Genomic DNA, 19977 nt, shown 5'->3' on the forward strand with positions numbered 1-19977 from the left:
ATCCAGCTCTTGCCTTGAAGCCACACAACTTATCTCTCCCTGTATGTCTCTGGTGACTCCCAAGCCACTGTCCCTCTTCTGGAGCCCAGAGTAAGTACCCGTGAGAGAGTGAGTCTGTGCATAAGCCCTTTAAGAGGCAGCTTTCCATTTCACCTGCCAGAACCCCCACTGATTTTCACAGCCACATGTTATGGGGCTCCTCTTTCCAGCTCTGGTGTTTCAAGCGAGGGCACCCAGTGTGAAACCGAGATGCCTCGCTCCTCAGGGGGGTCCCTGCAGCTGAGATATCCTTCAGATTCTCAACTGCCATGTGTGGGTGTGGGGCCAGCCCCTTTTATGTCTCCGCCCCTCCAACCAGTCTTGATGTGACTTTTTTATGTCCTTAATTGTATGACCTCTATTCAGCTAGCCTTCAGGTGGCTCTCCAGCTTGACTGTTCTATAATTTAGTTGTAATTTTGATGTGCCAGCACAGCATTTACTTATTCTGCCAACTTGCCTAGGAGTCTCTCTTATTTTCTTACAGTGAATTATAAACAAATCTGTTTGTAAATTTTCTTCCAAAGAATCTCACCTGTGAGTTTGTACAGGGATAAGAGTCAATAAGGCTATTATTTATTGTACTTAAAGGTGCTAAAAGCAGGTGCTACATATCCAATTTAGTCAGGACACTCTGGAAGTGAGTGACGAGACTCAATTCATGAAATCTAGGAGAAGAATGAAACAGCACAGCCAGCAAACGGCAGAGCTGGCCTTGGGAGCTATGTTAGGACCTGTCCTCCACCCCAGCCACTCAGAATTGCTTCTCATATGTCCCCATCACTTTGGTTCATGCACTCTTGATGCAGAAATCTCTATCCACATTGCAAAAACATGGTTCCCAATTCCCAAGTTTCATACCTTATAGTCTCAGCCACTAGATACAGTTTGTCCTTATACTATCTCTGACCTTGGGTGGTCTTGGACTCATCCCTAACTCAAGGGGTGGACTTTGCTTGGTTTAAATCAATTAACTGGTCCTAGCTGACCCATCCACTCCTTTCTATCCCCTCTACCAGGCTACAGGCATTTAAACAAACCAAAGCAAACTGGATGAGACATAAGCAAGTGAAGGAAGCTAGAATGATCCATGTAAGTAATAGATACATTAGTATGAATCCATGTTTAACTTAACATAGATAGAGATAGTTCCATATGGAAAAATTTATAGATATGTGTACATACATAGGTTAGTAAAAACATATATGTTTTTCTGTCAGCTGTGAGGAATTTTTTTAAAATGACTTCTCAATAGCAACAAGCATACTGAGTGCCCTAATTGGTTTCTAATACCATTTTCCAACACAATGAATCAGGGTTCGTGAAGAAATGGCTGATTCTATGACCAAGGCAGGAGCATCCTGTGGTGCCAGACAGCAGGAAAGTGCTCAAAAAAAGTAAACAAAAGCACATTGTTGGGGGTATGTCATAGATAGATACCAACTGAAAGAGCGACTAATAGCCAAAACTGGAAACTGTTCTATTCAGAAACAGAATAAAGTCATATTAGATTGCATCTCAAAGTATAAAATAAATATAACTACATACTGATACAGTGACTGAAAAAATAAATGAGGGAAAAGAATCAAACCTCCCATGCAGAAGAATTTCAAATAATGTATACAGATCTTCCAGCCTCAAGGAGAGAAAGCAGAACTCCCTACTCCTCATGCGTGAGGCAACACACAGTGGCTTCCTTCAATGTGTGTAGCCTGGAGGTGGGGAGTAACCGCACAGTGGAGAATCTGACACCACCCGGCGAGGTGACTAAGCCAATAACAGCAGTCATAACTCATGCTGACAGTATGTACAGTTGATATGATGTGATGAAATGGTACTTTGCCTCTATGACTTTCCTCTCCCAAATCCATAACCCCAATATTATCATGAATAAAACATCAAACACATTCCATTGGTGAGTATCCTACAAAATATCTGACAAGTCTCCTCAAAGCTCTCAAGGGCATGTAAAATAAGGAAACTTTGTGAAACGCCCACATTCAAGAGAAACCTAAGGAAACAATACAACTAAATGTGATGTGGCATCCTAGTTGGGATCCTGGCACAGAAGAACAGCATTTGGTAAAAACTAAAGAAATCTGAATAAACTACACATTAGTAATAATTTTTATATTAGTTAATTAATTATAACAAATGTATCATATTAGTGAAGGTTTAACAATAGAGGAAAATGGGTGCAAGGTATAGGGAAACTCTCTATACTGCTCTCTCAATCTTTCTATAAATCGTAAACTGTTCTAAAAATGAAAATCCATTAAAGGGGGGAAAAAATGCCGGAGGTATAGACGGACGTGTCCCGTGCCTTGTCCCGGAGCTGTTAGGGTGAGCAGCTGAAGCGGGTAACATACAGCCCGAATAAGCAGAGGATATTCAGCTGAGAGACAGTTTGCAGCCGGGAAAGGCGGAGGAATCCTGGAGAAAGATTGAAAGTTGGAGACTGCGGCTGAAATCTCTCACGGAGCGCCGGCTCAGCTGCGGAGACCGCACCATCTTGAGTGGCTGTTTTTTTGGAAACGTATACTGTACACCCAAAAACCCGGCATCCAGAGATCGGCTGCTAACCCGGAGACACCGGATCTGGGACAGCACGACTACGTGGAACTCTGCTTCTCACGGAAAGGTCAGGTCTCACCTGAAGGTGCGGTTGGCAATTCAGGTTGGGGAGAGGACTGTGCGCGGTAAGGTCTGTGCCCCACAAAGACTGCGGCCTTTGGGGCCAGCGTGATCCGCGAGTGTGGAAGAGTTCCCACAGGGCTATAGGCAAAAGGGAACACTTAAAATGAGCCCACAGCTGGACTGGATGCAAAAGGCAATCTCAGATTGTGCCAGTGTGCAGGCTACTCAATGTAAGGAGAGAGAGGGCGTGCGGAAGAGACTGCATGGGCTGGAAGTTGCAGGATTGAGAATCTGCGCAACTCCACAGGCTCTTGTGTTTTTTTGTGTTTTTTTTTTCTTCTTTCTCTTCTCCTTAAATCTTTGTGTTTGATTATTAAACCCAGTGCATGGGATTTCCCAGTTGGGGACACTCGCAGAGACTGCAGGGGAAAGTTGTTTTTGTGGAATCTGGGAAACAGAATGGGGTAACGATTAAAGAACCAGCTCTGGGCAGTGGACTTCCTCAAACCAGTTTTAAGTGCAATAGAGAAAATAAACCCCATCTATTGGATAGAGAGGCCGTAAAGCCTCAGAGGTCAACCCAGAAATACTGCCACCCAGAGGCTGAGCCACAAACTGACTCTTATGTAAATACATATTAAGGCAGTCTGTGAAACAAATATGAACTGCTTTAAAATCAGGACTGTGGTTTACAACACTGAGGAACAGTGTATCACAGGGAAATTCAACACTCTCCTAAATACCTGGCAGGACTAAGGCATGCCAGAGTGAAGAGTAGAAGAACCGAAGGACCCTCACTACTGCAAATCTTTATTTTTTTTATTCTTTTTTCACCTTTTAACTAAGAAACCAATTTTTTTTCTTTTTTCATCACCTGATTTTACCCTTTTAATTACTACATTTTTATTTTTAACCAGTATTATTACTGCTACCATTTTACCATTTTTTAAAGTGTCATTTTATTTTCTCTTTATTTTATTTTGGGATTAGTGTTCTACATTCTATTTTAATAATTCCTTTAACATCATTTTTCTCTACCTCAATTTTACCTCTATGCTAAAACCCCCTTCCTCACTTTTCCCCTTTTGTTGTCCTGTTTCTCTTACCCTATTCCTGCTTTAGATTTTCCCTATTCCTTCTTTTTACCATGTCAAAATTTCACCTTACTTATATATCCTACTTCCAATCCCCTGCACTAAATCCCTATACACCTCTCCCTTATCTTTCTCAAATATCCATATTTTTTCCTTTTCTCTCTCTATTGTTTTGTTGTTGTTTGCTTGATTGTTGAGTATATTGGGTTTTTTAGGATTGTTTGTGAGGTTGTTTTGCTTTTTCATTTTATTTTTCTGTTGGTCCCCTCCCCCTGCCCCCGGTTATTTTTCTGCTTCTGTTTTCCCTTGCCTTGCTTGATATTACTGATTGTTTGTAGTTTTCATTCATCTCCAGGGATCTGTTGCTGGAATTTCTTTGGATTAGTGGTGGTTCTATTGGAGTTTTCTCCTAATATAAATAGTCTCTTCCCTTCTTCTACTCCATTCTCTCTTTTCTCTCTTACTTTTTTTCCTCCCTTTTCCCAATTTCATTTTTGCACTCCTTTTTTTTCTTCCTTTTTTCTTTTGTCTCTTTTATCTTTTTCTCTTCTTTCTTCCTTATCCCCTAATTCTCTTAGCGTGGGTGGTCACCTTTATTTGGGGTTATTAATATCATGAATACATTTGTGTTCAGTGCCTGGTACATTGTGACTTGTTGTGTTGTACTTTGTGCCTTTAAATCAACGCAGCAGATCCAAGCAACAGCAGCCTCCTGAGCACCACACCCTCTGACTGAGGAACAGCAGCTGTGTGTGAAGCCTCCCCCCCACCAGCCAGAGGAGCCACCACAGCTGTGAACAGCACCCACCAGAGGAGCTGCTGCCAACTGAGGAGCATCGGCTACCACAACCGCCCAAAGAGCAACCACAGCGCGAGGAGCCACTGCCACCCAGGGAGCAGCCACTAAATGACTCAACATCTAGGTATGTTGGTGAGATCAAACATGGGTAGACAAAGAAACCCCCAAAGGAAAGAAAAGGAGGACTCGCCAGAAAAGCAGCTAAGTGATACAGAGGCATGCAACATGACAGAAAAAGAATTCAGATTAAGGGTACTAGAGTGCATAAACCGGTTGGAGGAAAAAATCAACAACTTATGCAAGAAGCAAGTAGAAACAGATGAAAAACTCAATACCTTATGTAAGAATCAAAAAGAAATGGGTGAAAAAATCAATAACTTAGGTAAGAACCAAGAAGAAATGAAGAGCGATATAGCTGCAATAAAAAACACCATTGAAAGTTTCAACAGTAGACTAGGAGAAGCGGAGGATCAAATTAGTGAATTAGAAGACAAGGAAGCAAAACACACCCAAACTGAACTGCAATTGGAGAAAAAAATTAAAAGACAGGAGGAGAGCCCAAGGGAGCTTTTGGACAACATGAAATGAAACAACATACGAATAATAGGGGTGCCAGAACAACAGAAAGAGGAACAGGATTAGAAAATCTATTCAAAGAAATAATATCAGAAAACTTCCCTGAGGTAGGGAAGAAAAAAGTCACACAAGCACAGAGAGTCCCAAACAAGGTGAACCTGAAAAGACCCACATCAAGACACATCATAATTACCATGGCAAATGTTCAGGACAAAAACAGAATCTTAAAGGCTGCAAGAGAGAGACGGAAAGTTACATTAAATGGATCTCCCAATAGATTATCAAATGATTTCTCAACAGAAACACATCAGGCCAGGAAATAATGGACGGAAATTTACAAAGTGATGCAAAGCCAAGGTATGAATCCAAGAATACTCTATCCAGCAAGGCTACCATTCAAAATTGAAGGGGAAATAAGAAGCTTCACAGACAAAAAAAGGCAAAGGGAGTTTATCACTACCAACCCAGCAATGCAAGAAATGCTAAAGGGACTGGTGTAAAAAGAAGAAATAAAAAGCTCAGGAAGAAAACAGCCACACACAAAAAGAAATGGCTACAAACAAGTATCTTTCAATAATAACTTTAAACGTAAACGGACTAAATGCTACAACCAAAAGACATCAAGTGGCTGAATGGATAAAAAAAACATGACCCATACATTTCCTGTCTACAAGAGACCCACCTCAGAACAAGGGACTCACATAGACTGAAAGTGAAGGGATGGAAAAATATCTTTCAGGCAAATGGAAATGAAATAAAGCTGGGATAGCAATACTTATATTGGACAAAATAGACCTCAAAGTGAAAGCCATAACAAGGGATAAGGAAGGCCACTTCATAATACTAAAGGGAGCAATACAACAAGAAGATATAACCCTGATAAACATATATGCACCCAATGCAGGAGCACCCAAATACATAAAAAAACTCCTGGAAGATATCAAAGGAGAGATCGACAACAATACAATCATAGAAGGGGACTTTAATAGACCACTGACATCACTGGATAAATCCTCTAGACAAACAATCAGCAAAGAAACAGCAATCCTAAATGACTCACTAGATCAGATGGACTTAATTGACATCTTCAGAAAACTTCACCCCAAAGCCACGGAATATACATTCTACTCAAGTGGTCATAGGACACATTCAAAAATAGACAACATATTGGGTCACAAACAAAGTCTCCCCAAATTCAAGAAGATTGAAATCATACCAATCATCTTCTCAGATCATGACGGCATAATATTAGAAATAAACTACAATAAAAAACAAAAACAAAATACTCAAACACTTGGAAGCTGAATTGCATGCTATTAAATATTGATTGGGTTACCAATGAGATCAAAGAAGAAATTAAAAACATCCTGGAAACTAGTGACAATGAAAACACAACAATTCAAAACCTTTGGGACACAATAAAAGCAGTCCTGAGAGGGAAGTTTATAGCTCTACAGGCCTATCTCAAAAAACAAGAAAAAGTGGTAGTAAATCATCTAACTCTACATCTCAAAGAATTAGAAAGAGAGCAACAAGAAAACCCCAGAGTGAGCAGAAGGAAGGAGATAATAAAGATTAGAGCAGAAATAAATGACATAGAGACCAAAAAAACAATACAGAAAATCAATGAAACCAAGAGTTTCATTCTTGGGTTCTTTAAAAGGATAAACAAGATTGACAAACCTCCAGCCAGGCTCACCAAGAAACAAAGAGAGAGGACCCAAATAAACAAAATCAGAAATGATAGAGGCAAAATAACAACAGATCCCACAGAAATACAAATGATTGTTAAAAAATACTATGGACAACTCTACTCCAACAAACTAGACAACCTGGAGGAAATGGAGAAATTCCTAGAAAAATACAACATTCCAAAACTAATCAGAAAGAATCTAAAAACTCAATAGGCCAGTAACTATGGAAGAAATTGAAGCAGTCATCAAAAAGCTTCCAGCAAACAAAAGCCCAGGACCAGATGGCTTCACAGAGGAGTTTTACCAAACATTCAAGGAAGAACTAAAACCTATCCTCCTCAGACTACTACAAAAAATTCAAGAGGAAGGAACACTTCCAAGCTCATTCTATGAAGCCAGCATCACCCTAATACCAAAACCAGATAAAGACAACACAATGAAAGAGAATGACAGGTCAATATCCCTCATGAACATAGATGCCAAAATCCTCAACAAAATCTTAGCAAATCAGATCCAGCAGTACATCAGAAAGATCATACCCCATGACCAAGTAGGATTTATCCCAGGGATGCAAGGATGGTACAATATCCACAAATCAATAAACATGATACATCACATAAACAAATTGAGAGGAAAAAAACCACATAGTCATATCAATTGATGCAGAAAAAGCATTTGACAAAATCCAACACCCATTTTTTATAAAAACTCTCAGCAAGGTGGGAATAGAAGGATCATACCTCAACATAATAAAAGCCATATATGACAACCAACATCATACTCAATGGACAAAAACTAACACCATTTCCCTTAAGAACAGGAACAAGACAGGGATGCCCACTTTCACCACTCCTATTCAACATAGTACTGGAAGTATTAGCCATTGCAATTAGAAAAGAAGAAGAAATAAAAGTCATCCAAACTGGAAAAGAGGAAGTAAAACTTTCCTTATTTGCAAACGACATGGTATTATACATACAAAACCCTAAAGACTCCATGAAAAAACTATTAGACTTAATACATGAATTTGGCAATGTAGCAGGATACAAAATTAACCCCAAGAAATCTAAGGCATTTCTATACACCAATAGTGAACTTTCAGAAAGAGAGACTAAAAAAACAATCCCATTTACCATCGCACCAAAAAAATTAAGCTACCTAGGAATAAACTTAACTAAAGAGGTAAAAGACCTCTACTCAGAAAACTACAGGACGTTGAAAAAAGAGATAGAGGAAGACATAAACAGATGGAAGAACATACCGTGTTCAAGGATTGGTAGAATCAACAACATTAAAATGTCCATACTACCCAAAGCAATCTATAAATTCAATGCACTCCCCATTAAAATACCAACGGCATATTTCACAGATCTAGAATGAACTCTCCAAAAATTCATCTAGAATAAAAAAGACCCTGAATAGATGCAGTGATCCTGAGAAAGAACAAAGTAGGTGGGATCTCAATACCAGATATCAACCTGTATTACAAAGCCACTGTTCTCAAAACTGCCTGGTACTGGCACAAGAACAGACATATAGATCAATCGAATAGAATAGAGAACCCAGAAATCGGCCCGAAACATTATGCTCAATTGATATTTGACAAAGGCGGCAAGAACATACAATGGAGTCCAGATAGTCTCTTCAATAAATGGTGTTGGGAAAATTGGACAGATACATGCAAGAAAATTAAACTAGACCACCAACTTACACCATACACAAAAATAAACTCAAAATGGATAAAGAACTTAAATGTATGATGGGAAACCATAAAAATTCTAGAAGAATCCAAAGGCAACAAAATCTCAGACATATGCCGAAGCAATTTCTTCACTGATACAGCTCCTAGGGCACTTGAAACTAAAGAGAAAATGAACAAATGGGACTACATCAAAATAAAAAGCTTCTGCACAGCAAAAGAAACCATCAACAAAACAACGAGAAAACCCACTGTGTGGGAAAACATATTTGCCAATGTCATATCTGATAAGGGCCTAATCTCCTAAATTTATAGGGAACTCATACAACTTAACAAAAGGAAGATGAACAATCCAATCAAAAAATGGGCAAAGGATCTAAATGGACACCTTTCGAAAGCCAAGAGACATATGAAAACATGCTTAAGTCACTAATCATCCGAGAGATGCAAATCAAAACAACAATGAGGTACCATCTCACACCTGTCATAATGGCTATCATCAACAAATCAACAAACGACAAGTACTGGAGAGGATGTGGAGAAAAAGGAACCCTCGTGCACTGCTGGTAGGAATGCTGACTGGTGCAGCCACTATGGAAGACAGTATGGAGTTTCCTCAAAAAAACTAAAAATGAAACTTCCATTTGACCCTGTGATCCCACTTCTAGGAATATATCCCAAGAAACCAGAAACACCAATCAGAAAGGATATATGCACCCATATGTTCACAGTAGCACAATTCACCATAGCTTAGATCTGGAAACAGCCTAAGTGCCCATAAGTAGATGAATGGATTAGAAAACTGTGGTACATCTACACGATGGAATACTATGCTGCTGTAAAAAAGAAGGAACTCTTACCATTTGCAATGGCATGGATGGAACTGGAGAGCATTATGCTAAGTGAAATAAGCCAGTCAATGAAGGAAAAATACCACATGATCTCACTCATTCATGGATAATAGAGACCATTATAAACTTATGAACAAAAATAGATACAGAGGCAGAGCTGCCTCAAACAGATTGTCAAACTGCAGCGGGAAGGCTGGGGAGGGTAGTGGGGACAGAAGTGGGGGGTAAGAGATCAACCGAAGGACTTATATGCATGCATATAAGCATAACCAATGGACATAAGATACTGGGGTGTAGGGGAGGCCAGGGGATTGTCAAGGGCTGGGGGGAAAAGGAGACATATGTAATACCTTTTGTAATACTTTAAGCAATAAAACATAAACAAAAAAGAAAGGAAAAAAATCCATTAAAAAGAAAAAATCCCTCTCTTTTAATGATATTATTATTAAAGATCCTCACTATTTTCCTGAAAGGTGTAGGATTGTTTTTCATACTATTAAATACTATGTGATTTAATAATGTGAGTGAAGTGTCAGCATTGGGCTGGCACAAGGCAGATGCTGCATTCGTTCACTGGTTCATTCAACAAATTATTTATTGAGAACTGCTTTGAGATCGTCTGTTCTGGGTACCAGCAGTACATGAAGGAGGGGTGAGAAGCAAATAAAATACAATGTTCATATGATAATAAGTGCTATAAAAAATACTAAACAAGGTAAAGAGATAGAGAATGATAGGGAAGGTTCTATTTTTCTAGGTTCTGTTTTTCTGGGAAGACCCTTCTGAGGAGAAAAGCTGAACATACAGACCTGAAAGAAACAAGGGAGTTAGTGATGCAAGGATTTGAGCAAAGAACATTCCAGTACAGGAAACAAATAAAAATGCTGAGGCATAAATAGCTACATTTTCCATTTGTATGACCTTTGACCCAATGACAAAAAGCGTACACCTATGGATGAGGACAGTGCGGGGGTAAGGGCAGAGGGTGGGGTGGGAACTGGGTGGAGGGGAGCTATGGGGGGAAAAAAGGGGGAACAACTGTAATAATCTGAACAATAAAGATTTATTTAAAAAATAAAAATGCTGAGGCAGGAATGTTCTCAGTGTACATGAGGCCCGGGTGGCTGAGCTGGAGTGAATGAAGTAGGGAGGGCTTGGAGACAGGGTCAGAGAACTAAATGGGGTTGAGATCAGGCAAAGCTTGAAGGCCACACTAAGAAATTAAATTTTATTCTCAATGTGATAGGATATTCTCTGCCACTGTATGGCTTTAACCAAGAAAGTGACTCCATGTGGTGCACACATTTAAGATTATTCCAGCAGCAGCATGGAAAATGGACTGTAGGGGGTGCTATGTTGAAAATATGCAAACCAGATGACAGACCACTGTAGATATCCAGGTGAAATGATGGCAGTTAGGAGATTGGTGGTACCATGAAGTGATAGAAATGGTGAGAATGGTAATATGTTTTAAGATAGAACCAATAGGGCTTACTGATTGAGAACATGTAGAGATTGGAGAGAGGGGGCAACATTTATGGACTAACCAACAAAAATGAATGTGAATAGAATCAAAACTCATAAGACATCATATCATAGGACACAATAGCTGGTACCCATGTTCAAGAGATTATCCTATCTAATACAAGAGAAACATGCAAAGTGACCATAACCCTGACACCCTTCCCATTGGCTAATCAGCAGGATATGCAAATTAACTGCCAACCAAGATGGCGGCAGGCAGCCATGCAGCTGAAGCGAACAGGAGGCTTGCTTGCTCCAGTGACGGAGGAAGCCAACATTTCCAGCCTGCCGCTGCCAGCCTCTGAGCTGCACTCTAAGCAACTATGTTGCAATTATAGAAGTTAAACAAGCTCCAGAGACCTGCTTTCAGCCAGCTTCAGCCTCAGAGCTTAGAGCTGCTGTGATGGCAATAGAGTTTCAATCATAGAAGCCAAACAGACCCAGAAACCTGCTTTCAGCCCTCAGAGCTGGAGCCCGCTCTCATCTCCAGTGACAGCTATAGAAGGTAAATAAATCCTAGAATTAAAAAAAAAAAGAAAAAAAGGAGAGGCTGGGAGCTTAAATTGCCCTCCAGCCTGTAAACGGCTCTCAGGCCCTCACCCAGACTGGCCAGGCACCCCAGTGGGGACCCCCACCCTAAAGGGGGAGTGACCAGCTGCAAACAGCCTTCAGCCTGTCATCCAGGCTAGCCAGGCACCCCAGTGGGGACCCCCACCCTGAAGGGGGTGTGACCAGCTGCAAACAGCCTTCAGTACGTCATCCAGGCTGGCCAGGCACCCAAGCGGGACCCCCACCCTGATCCGGGACACTTTCAGGGCAAACCAGCCAGCCCCCACCCATGCACCAGGCCTCTATCCTATACTACAGGCAGGGCAGGACAGCATGAGCTGCCATCCAGGCCCCATGTGCAGCCCTGGGCAGCAGGGCATAAGCCGGGCCCCCTGTGTGTCGCCTGAGCCCCCAGCCGGGATCCCCGTGCCGCCTAAGCCCAGCACTGCTAAGCTTCGCCCCCAGCCGGGACCCTATGACTATTGGAGAGCAGGAAAGTGCTGCTGGGCCCTGGGTTGCTGTGGTGATCTGGCCATCGGTAAGTAGAAAAGTGCGGCCTGTAGGCAGCCCCCAGCTGCGCCTGATCCGGGAGCAGGAAAGCAAGCCCGGCCTGAGGGAAGCCCCCAACTGGGCCTGATCCGGGAGCAGGAAAGCAAGCCCGGCCTGAGGGCAGCCCCCAGCTGGGCCTGATCCGGGAGCAGGAAAGCAAGCCCGGCCTGAGGGCAGCCCCCAACTGGGCCTTCTCCCCAGTTGCCATGGAGACCTGAGAGCGGGAAAGCCCTCAGCTGGGCCTGCTCCCCAGTTGCCATGGAGACCTGAGAGCAGGAAAGCCCGGCCTGCGGACAGCCCCCAGCTGGGCCTGCTCCCCAGTTGCCATGGAGACCTGAGAGCGGGAAAGCCTGGCCTGTGGGCAGCCCCCAGCTGGGCCTGCTCCCTGGTCGCCATGGCAATCCGGAAACAGGAAAGCCTGGCTTGCAAGCAGCATCCCCATCCTGGCCATAGCTCAAGGGAGAGTACAACATGCAGTGGAGGCCAAGAGCCTGAGAGATCAACACAGAGGGACTCCTGCTCCAAGCCTCCATGTGTGGCTAGGGGCAGGCCCCCAGCAGACACACACACACACACACACACACACACACACACACACACAGTGCCTGCTCTGAGCCTCCAATGTGGCTGGAGGCAGACCCCCAGTGGGGACACACACACACACAAACACACGGCAACTGCTTCGAGCCTACATGGTATGGCTGGGGGCAGGCCCTAGCAGACAGACAGACAGACACACACACACACACACACACATGGGATGCCTGCTCCACGCCTCTGCTGCCAGACTGTGGCCATCAGTAGGACATCCACTGAGGACTCCTGGACTGTGAGAGGGGCAGGCTGGGCTGAGGGAACCCCACCCCCCAGTGCATGAATTTCATGCACCAGGCCTCTAGTCCTATATAATAAAAGAGAAACATGTAAATTGACCATCCCTCTACACTACCAGCCAATCAGGAGTGAGTATGCAAATTAACCCGCCAACGATGGCGGGTTAATTTGCATACACAGGCCTCGGGCGAGAGAAGAGCAGGAGAGCTGGTGGAGAGTGGAGCAGCTTGGGGAACTTGGCTCCCCAAGCTGCCAGATGGAGAGCAGAGAGGGAGAGTTGGAGGCTTGGAGGACTTGGTAGAGTGGGAGGCCATGGGATGGAGACAGAGCAGGAAGGGAAAACCAAGAGCATGGGGAGCACCAGGAATTCTGGGGATCGTAGTTCTGGTGGCAGATGGATCTCCAGACACTAGAGCAAAGTGAGCCTGGAGCAAGTTACTGTTGTGGAGGGGGATGGAGGGAAAGCAAAGGTGAGAGACATAAGTAAAATCAGAGTGTCTAGGAAAAATTAAAGGGAAGACATCCAAAAATTTCCAGGAAATCTCCACCAATGAAGCAAAGAAAAAAAATGCCTCTATTATTCTGTGAGCAACAAACCAAACTGAGTTGGGGTCTCAGACAATTCACTCATGTGATTACAAAGACAGACAGAAACTCCCGGATTGGAGAGGGCTCCCAGATTGGAGAGGGTGCAGGTCGGGCTGAGGGACTCTCACACCCCCCAGTGCACAAATGTCATGCACCAGGCCTCTAGTGTATATATATCTAAACACACACACACACACACACACACACACACACATTAGTGGCGTGGTGCACAAAATGCATGCACATTAAAAGGAAATTAAATAGAGAAAATATTTTAATATTGCTATTTGCCCTTTCTCTATAATAGAAGCGTCAGAGATGAAAGAAAATTAGTAAAATGTATATGAAAATCTCCCACCTGTCAGAGTCTGGGGTGCACCGTGGGACCCTGTGTCAAGTCCCCACCCACCCATGTGCACCTCAAAATCATGCAAGACCCAGACCTGGCTGGCCTCACCCCCATCAAGCCCCGCAGCCTCAGGTCCCCTGTCAAGCCCTGCCAGGTGGGGGGGGCGCAGGCTCGGGTCCCCTGTCAAGCCCCACTGGGCGGGGGAGTGTGGCCTCAGATCCCTCCCCGGCTGGCCAACCTCCTGAGTCCTTCCCAAGCCCCGATTGTGCACCTGTGGGGTCCCTTGTGGGCTGGCTTGTGCCCTCTCACAATCCGGGACCCCTTGGGAGATGTCGGAGAGCCAGTTTCGGCCCAATCCCGCAGGCCAGGCTGAGGGATCCCACTGGTGCACGAATTCGTGCACTGGGCCTCTAGTATAATATCATCCCTCTTTAGTGAGACCTTTATTCAGGCTATAACCCTCTGAGAAGACGTATCTCAGAGATCAAAGGGAATTGCAGGAAATGGTGCCTTGATGAGCAAGAATGTGTGCTTCCTTTCCCTGGGGCAGTAACTGTCTTCTCTCCTAAGCCTCCCCCACCCCACCCCCAAATTCTGGGAGGGCAGCAAATCATCCACATTGCAGAACAAGTGCCTGGCCCAGGAGACACATGCAGCAGGCGCCTGCTGAAGGCTGTGGAGAAAGCGGCGCCGGCGCCACAGACTTAGAGGTGGTCTGGTCTCCCTTAGAAACCATGTTCTAAGAGAAAACAGCACTATTCAGGCCAACACAGAAAAAAAACAATAAGGTCAGATGGGGGTTCAGGTCAAATAATCAGTGAGTCCTGGGCTAGTCAACAAATGAAAAACAGTGATTTTGCAAGAGATGCACAAAGGGCTGAACAATAGTCTGTTGGTATTTTGCAGCTAAACTTGATGATCTCATCACAGAATCACCAAATGTTGGAGCTGGGAGAGATTTTAGAAAACTTTGGATCAATTCACTCATTTGACAGATGAGGAAACGAGGATGAAATGCCGTGGACACCGGTGCCAGCTGTTTTTGCATGGCAGGAATTGGCAGCCTGGTTCACTTCCTTTCCCATGTGTAGGCTCAAAGGAGAGTTTCAGAAGCAAGCTGGAGAGACAGGCTTCTAAAGTCTACAGTTTATTCCCAAGTTAGATTCCCCTTTTAAAATTCCCTTCCGTGAAAACAAATCGTCTCCCTTGAGAATTTAATTTCTTAGTGTGGCCTTCAAGCTTTGCCTGATCTCAACCCCATTTAGTTCTCTGACCTTGTCTCCAAGCCCTCCCTACTTCATTCACTCCAGCTCAGCCACCCGGGCCTCATGTCCTCTTACCTTCAGGGAAAATGAGGCAGCCAGCACACTTCCCTTTTGGACGTGGCTGCCAGGGAGCTTAGAACTCAACAGAACACTTCACCCTCGTAACAATAATGGCCTCCGTTTCTGACAAGCATACTTATTTCCCCTCCTCTTTATGTCTTTTCATTTTTTATAGCTATTTCAATGGCTTTATTGTATATGCGTTTTTTATTGTAAGTCACCTCAAATTCTTTTTGGAAGACAGCCAGGTGTAAATCACCAAGAAACCAAAATAGGAAGATTTCACTTCTCCTGTGTACCGCAACTGCTGCCAGGGGTGTGTCTGTTTTCAGATCCCACCCTTGACCTAAAAGCTCAGCTCTCACCTCTTGGCTTTATGTTTACGGAGCGGAGAGGCCACCACAGGACGGACTGCATACACATGATTCACAAAATGGCAGGGTCTGCCTGTGAACTAGACAAGGCCCTGGAAACTTCTCCGGAATTAAAACAAGATGTGGAAGGAGATGCGCTTCCAGCAACGTGGCAGGCCTTCGCGGACAGCAAGCTGGGGCAGCGCCACCTGGCTGCTCAGCAGGTGGACGGTGTCCGACCACCTCCACGTTTCTGCCGGCTACTCCCCAGGCCTGCAAAGCGAGATCCCGCAGCCTGCATCTCTTTTGGATTCTAACCACGTAAAGAGATTAAAGCACTCATTTTTCTGAAAACATGTGGCTTTTTTTTCCTCCCTAAAATAAAATTCCTCCTAAACCACAAAAATTTAACCCAGGCAGGATTACAAATGCAATAAAGGAGTCTATACTGAGATTCCTCCTCCTTTTCCTTCCCAGCTACTGAGTCTTCCGTCCCCATCTCTGTCTAGGTAGTAAAGGAACATTAATAAGTCCCAGAAAATGTCAACTTCTCCAGAGGGCACTAGATTTTCATGTTTATGCATTTGAGCTTGAGACTTCCTGTGGCTCTTTTACTTTTCACTCTTCCCTGAGTTTTAAAATTTTGTTCTTTATTCCTATAGTGTTGGCCACAGTTTTCATGATAGTCTAAGAGATAGGTTCAAAAAAAAGATGGTTTCAGAGGTCCTGTTGCCTATGGAAATAGTCCTTCCCTAAAACATCCATCTAGATTCTGTTCATGATCTCTTCCTAGCCAGAACAAATTTGTCCAGATAGAGACAAGAATGAGACAGTTGCAAAAATTTATGTTTTCCTGGAAACATCGCAGGAAAATTATGATACACAAACAAGACTAGTGTATGACATCAGCCTAACATGTCAGCGCTCACCTGGGCCCAGGCTGCTGCTGGGCCTTTATCCTTATCCACCGCATAGTATCTGTGAATCATGGACAAAACACCAAACTCTGTGCATTCCTTTCCTCATCTGTAACACGGCAATGATATTAGTGTGTGCTTCACAGAGCAGGCTCACAGACTTTGCGGTGCATCAGAAACAATGGAGGGCTTGTGAAAACACAGATTACGGACCTCACCCCATGGCTTCTGACGCAGGGGTCTAGGCAGGTGCCTGAGAATCTGCATTTCTACAAAGGCCCCAGTGACACTGGTGCTGCTGGTTAAAGGCCATACTCTGAGAACCACCATCCCGGGGTTATGGGAGAGATGACATAATCAATACACTCAAGCTCAGTGTCAGCAATGGCTGTTTGTATGTGCTGTTTAGCACTGTGCTTGGTAGCTATGTTAAATGGTGTCCGTTATTATTTTACAAGTTGTCCATCAATTTACAAAACATAGTAAACTTGTAGTTGAACTGTGATGTAATCTATAATTAATAAGAGTGTAATATGCTAATTAGACCGTTCGCCCTTCCAGATGATCTTCTGGTCGAAGCTGTGGTGGCAGGGCCGAGGCAGAGGCAGCAGAGGCCCCCCAGCGACCACAGAGGAGAGGACCCCAGCTGGTGGCCCAGCTCCTTGCATAAATTTCGTGCATCAGGCCTCTAGTCTATTATAAGAAACCTCAGTAGGAAAATACTGTTAAGTTCCTAATAGAAGTATCCTTATTATAAAGAGCATATACACTCACGAGGGGTTGTGAGTGTTTTTAAATACTTAAAAGCAATTTTGTAGATCACTGGGGTCCCCCCCAAAAAAATTATTTTGTCAGAAACCATCTGTACATTTACTGAGGCAGAAAAGAAGCTGACACAGCTACTTCTTGAGGTTTCATTTTTCTCTTAGTTACAGTAAAAGTGCCAAAACTCCTTTAGTTATTATGGTCAAAAAGAACTCAACTCGTTTCAAGTAATTAAGGAGCCCAGCGAATGTGGACCTGGCAAAGGCGATCAGAAACGTCTACAGGTTCTAAGGGGCCTCGGAACACCGGGCCGCCCGACAAGAGGTCCTGATAGAGCTCCCCACAACCAAGGAAGTAAACGCGACCCTAACCTGCGGGCGGCCCGTCACCCAAAACGAAGATGAGGTGCTCCGAGGAGACGCTGTGGCGAGCGAAGCTTTGCGCGGAGACTATCAAACCCGACGTCGCAGAGCGAGCGGTTTCCCCGGGGCTCTGGCTGGAGCCTGAACGAGACCGAGGGACAGGGAAGCCCGCTGTGTCCTCTCAGTGCCGCGCATCACTCCTCCCACGGAGAAAACTTTTTAATAAGCAGGTCCACGGCCTCTTCCTTCTAACAGTGATTCGAGATTCAAAGAGGCCGCCGGTCTTTGGTAAACATCTGACTTTCACAATTCAACCAGATTTACACGTTTGTTAAAAAGTCTCCAATGAAACGAGAATTAAAGCATCCTTGCGTGGTGAAGCTCTTGCAAATTTAAACAAAGGCACATGTTTACAAGAATGCGCGGACAGCCTCGCTGTGACGGTTCACAGCGGCCACAGGGGACGCTCCCCGGACCCGTCTCTGAAAACGCACTGACTCCCCGGCTGCGCCTTCAGGTGACGCCCGAAGGCGGCTCTCCGAGGCCAGCAGGTGAGGGCCCAGCGGGGAGCTCTGCGCGCGCTCGGACCCTCACCCGCCCTCCAGCCACAGCCGCCCGGGCCTGGGCGGGCGGAGGGAGGGGCACGGCCCCAGGCGGGACTCGGAGCTGCCACGACTCACCTCGCCAACTTCTCCGGGCTCGGCGCGCCCCGGCGGCGGCCGGCTCGGGGGCGCGGAGGCGCGGGCCGGGGCCTCTGGGCGCCTGGGCCCGCCCGGGTGGGGGCGCCCCGGCCCGCGGGGCGCGCGGGGGCCGGCGCGGGAGGGCGCTGCGGGGCGGACGCGGGGCGCGCGGGCGGCGGGGACGCGGGGCCGGGGCGCAGGGCCAGCAGCGCGAGCAGCAGCGCGGACAGCGCGAGCAGCAGCAGCGCGGCCGCCCGGCAGCGGAGCCTCATGGTGCGCGGCGCCCCGGGCAGCGGCGGGACGGGCAGCTGGCGCCTCCCCCACCGCCCGTGGGGGCTGGGGGGCGCGGGCCCGCGGGGGAGGAGGCTGCGGGCGCCACGGCCGAAGGAGGAGCCCCCACGCCTACCGTACTGTGTGGAGTAGCTGCCCTCCGCGCCGCCCGCCTCGGAACCTCTGACTTATTCGCCCACTGGATCAGGCGCCATCCATCCGGCCATTCACTCACCCCGCTCAGCCGGTGCCTCCATCACCCGTACTTGCTGGTTCACGCACTCCTCCTCTTACCCTCTCACTGCCACGCACTCTTCCATCTGACTCTAGTTATTCCAGGCATTTCCCCTGTAATTTAGTCCTATCCGGCTATCCAAGCGCTAAGGTACCTCTCCATACATCCACCAGGCAGGGATATCTTTTTCCTGTCTGCCCAGTGCAAGGCCTGACACTCGATGGATATCTGTTGGATAAAATAAATTCAGATCCATGTAATCTAAAGAATTTACAGAATTAATTTCAAAGTCTGGGTTTGAAATCTGACTCTGCTGCTTACTTGGTGATGCTGAGCGAGTTGCAGGGTTTTCCTGGTTTCAATCTCCCGGCATGCAAACAGGGGTGCTGGCGCTGCTCTCCATGCAGTGCTGTGTAGCGTTACAGTAAATAATGCCTCAAAGAAACCAGACAGCGCCTGGCTGCCGGTGCCCAATAAAAGCTCTGTGGTAGTTGGCACAACAGAAAGTAGCTTATCACCCTATATAATAGAAGGCTATTATGCAAATCGACCAAATGATGGGATGACCAGTCACTATGACGTGCACTGACCACCAGGGGGCAGATGCTCAACTCAGGAGCTGCCCCTTGGTGGTCAGTGCGCTCCCACAGGGAGAACCCCGCTCAGCCACAAGCCAGGTTCACAGCTGGTGAGTGCAGCCCTGGTGGAAGCTCATGCAGGAGGCAACCAATCATTGTGTTTCTGTCACTTAGATATTTCTCTCTGTCTTTCCCTCTCTTCCACTCTCTCTAAAACTCAATGAAAAAATATCCTTGGGTGAGAATTAAAAAATAAATAAATAAACAGACAAATAAATGTATTAGCTAGCACACTATCTGGTTTTAGTTCTCACATGTATACCTACCACCCATCATAGATCATTTTCATGTGTAAGGATAAAGTGAAGGCTGGGTTTATATTTTTCTATATCAATAGTTAATTGACCCATTTGTTTAAAAGACTAACTCCAGGCACAGAACCTAGACACAGAACCTACACAGAACCTAGAGACAGAAGAACTTCGCTGGAGAGAACATGGCAAAAGATCCTGGAAAGAAACTGGCCACAGAACCTAGCGAGAGAACATGGCTGAAGAACCTAGAGACAGAACCTGGCTACAGAACCTGGATAGAACATGGCAAGAGAACCTGACTAGAACCTGGTGACTGAACCTGGCTGGAGAACCTGGACAGAACCTGGCTGGAGAACCTAGCGAGGGAACATGGCTACAGAACCTGGCTGGAGAACCT

General features: G+C 45.4%; 1 protein-coding gene across 2 annotated transcripts in view; it reads right to left on the minus strand.

The window, feature by feature from the left end:
• The window catches only part of GXYLT2 (glucoside xylosyltransferase 2), a 155166-nt gene extending 136656 nt beyond the window's left edge, over positions 1-18510 (minus strand). The window contains exon 1 of one of the 2 annotated variants that reach the window (XM_059662950.1): positions 18184-18506. In XM_059662950.1, the coding sequence (XP_059518933.1) occupies positions 18184-18455 (272 nt within the window). In that variant the 5' untranslated portion in view covers positions 18456-18506. Of the gene's footprint in view, positions 1-18183 lie in introns of both variants that reach the window. The other variant, XM_059662951.1, reaches the window with a different exon arrangement.
• Between the last annotated feature and the right edge of the window lie 1467 nt (positions 18511-19977).

This window comes from Myotis daubentonii, chromosome 14 (assembly GCF_963259705.1).
Source record: "Myotis daubentonii chromosome 14, mMyoDau2.1, whole genome shotgun sequence".
Taxonomy (NCBI): domain Eukaryota; kingdom Metazoa; phylum Chordata; class Mammalia; order Chiroptera; family Vespertilionidae; genus Myotis; species Myotis daubentonii.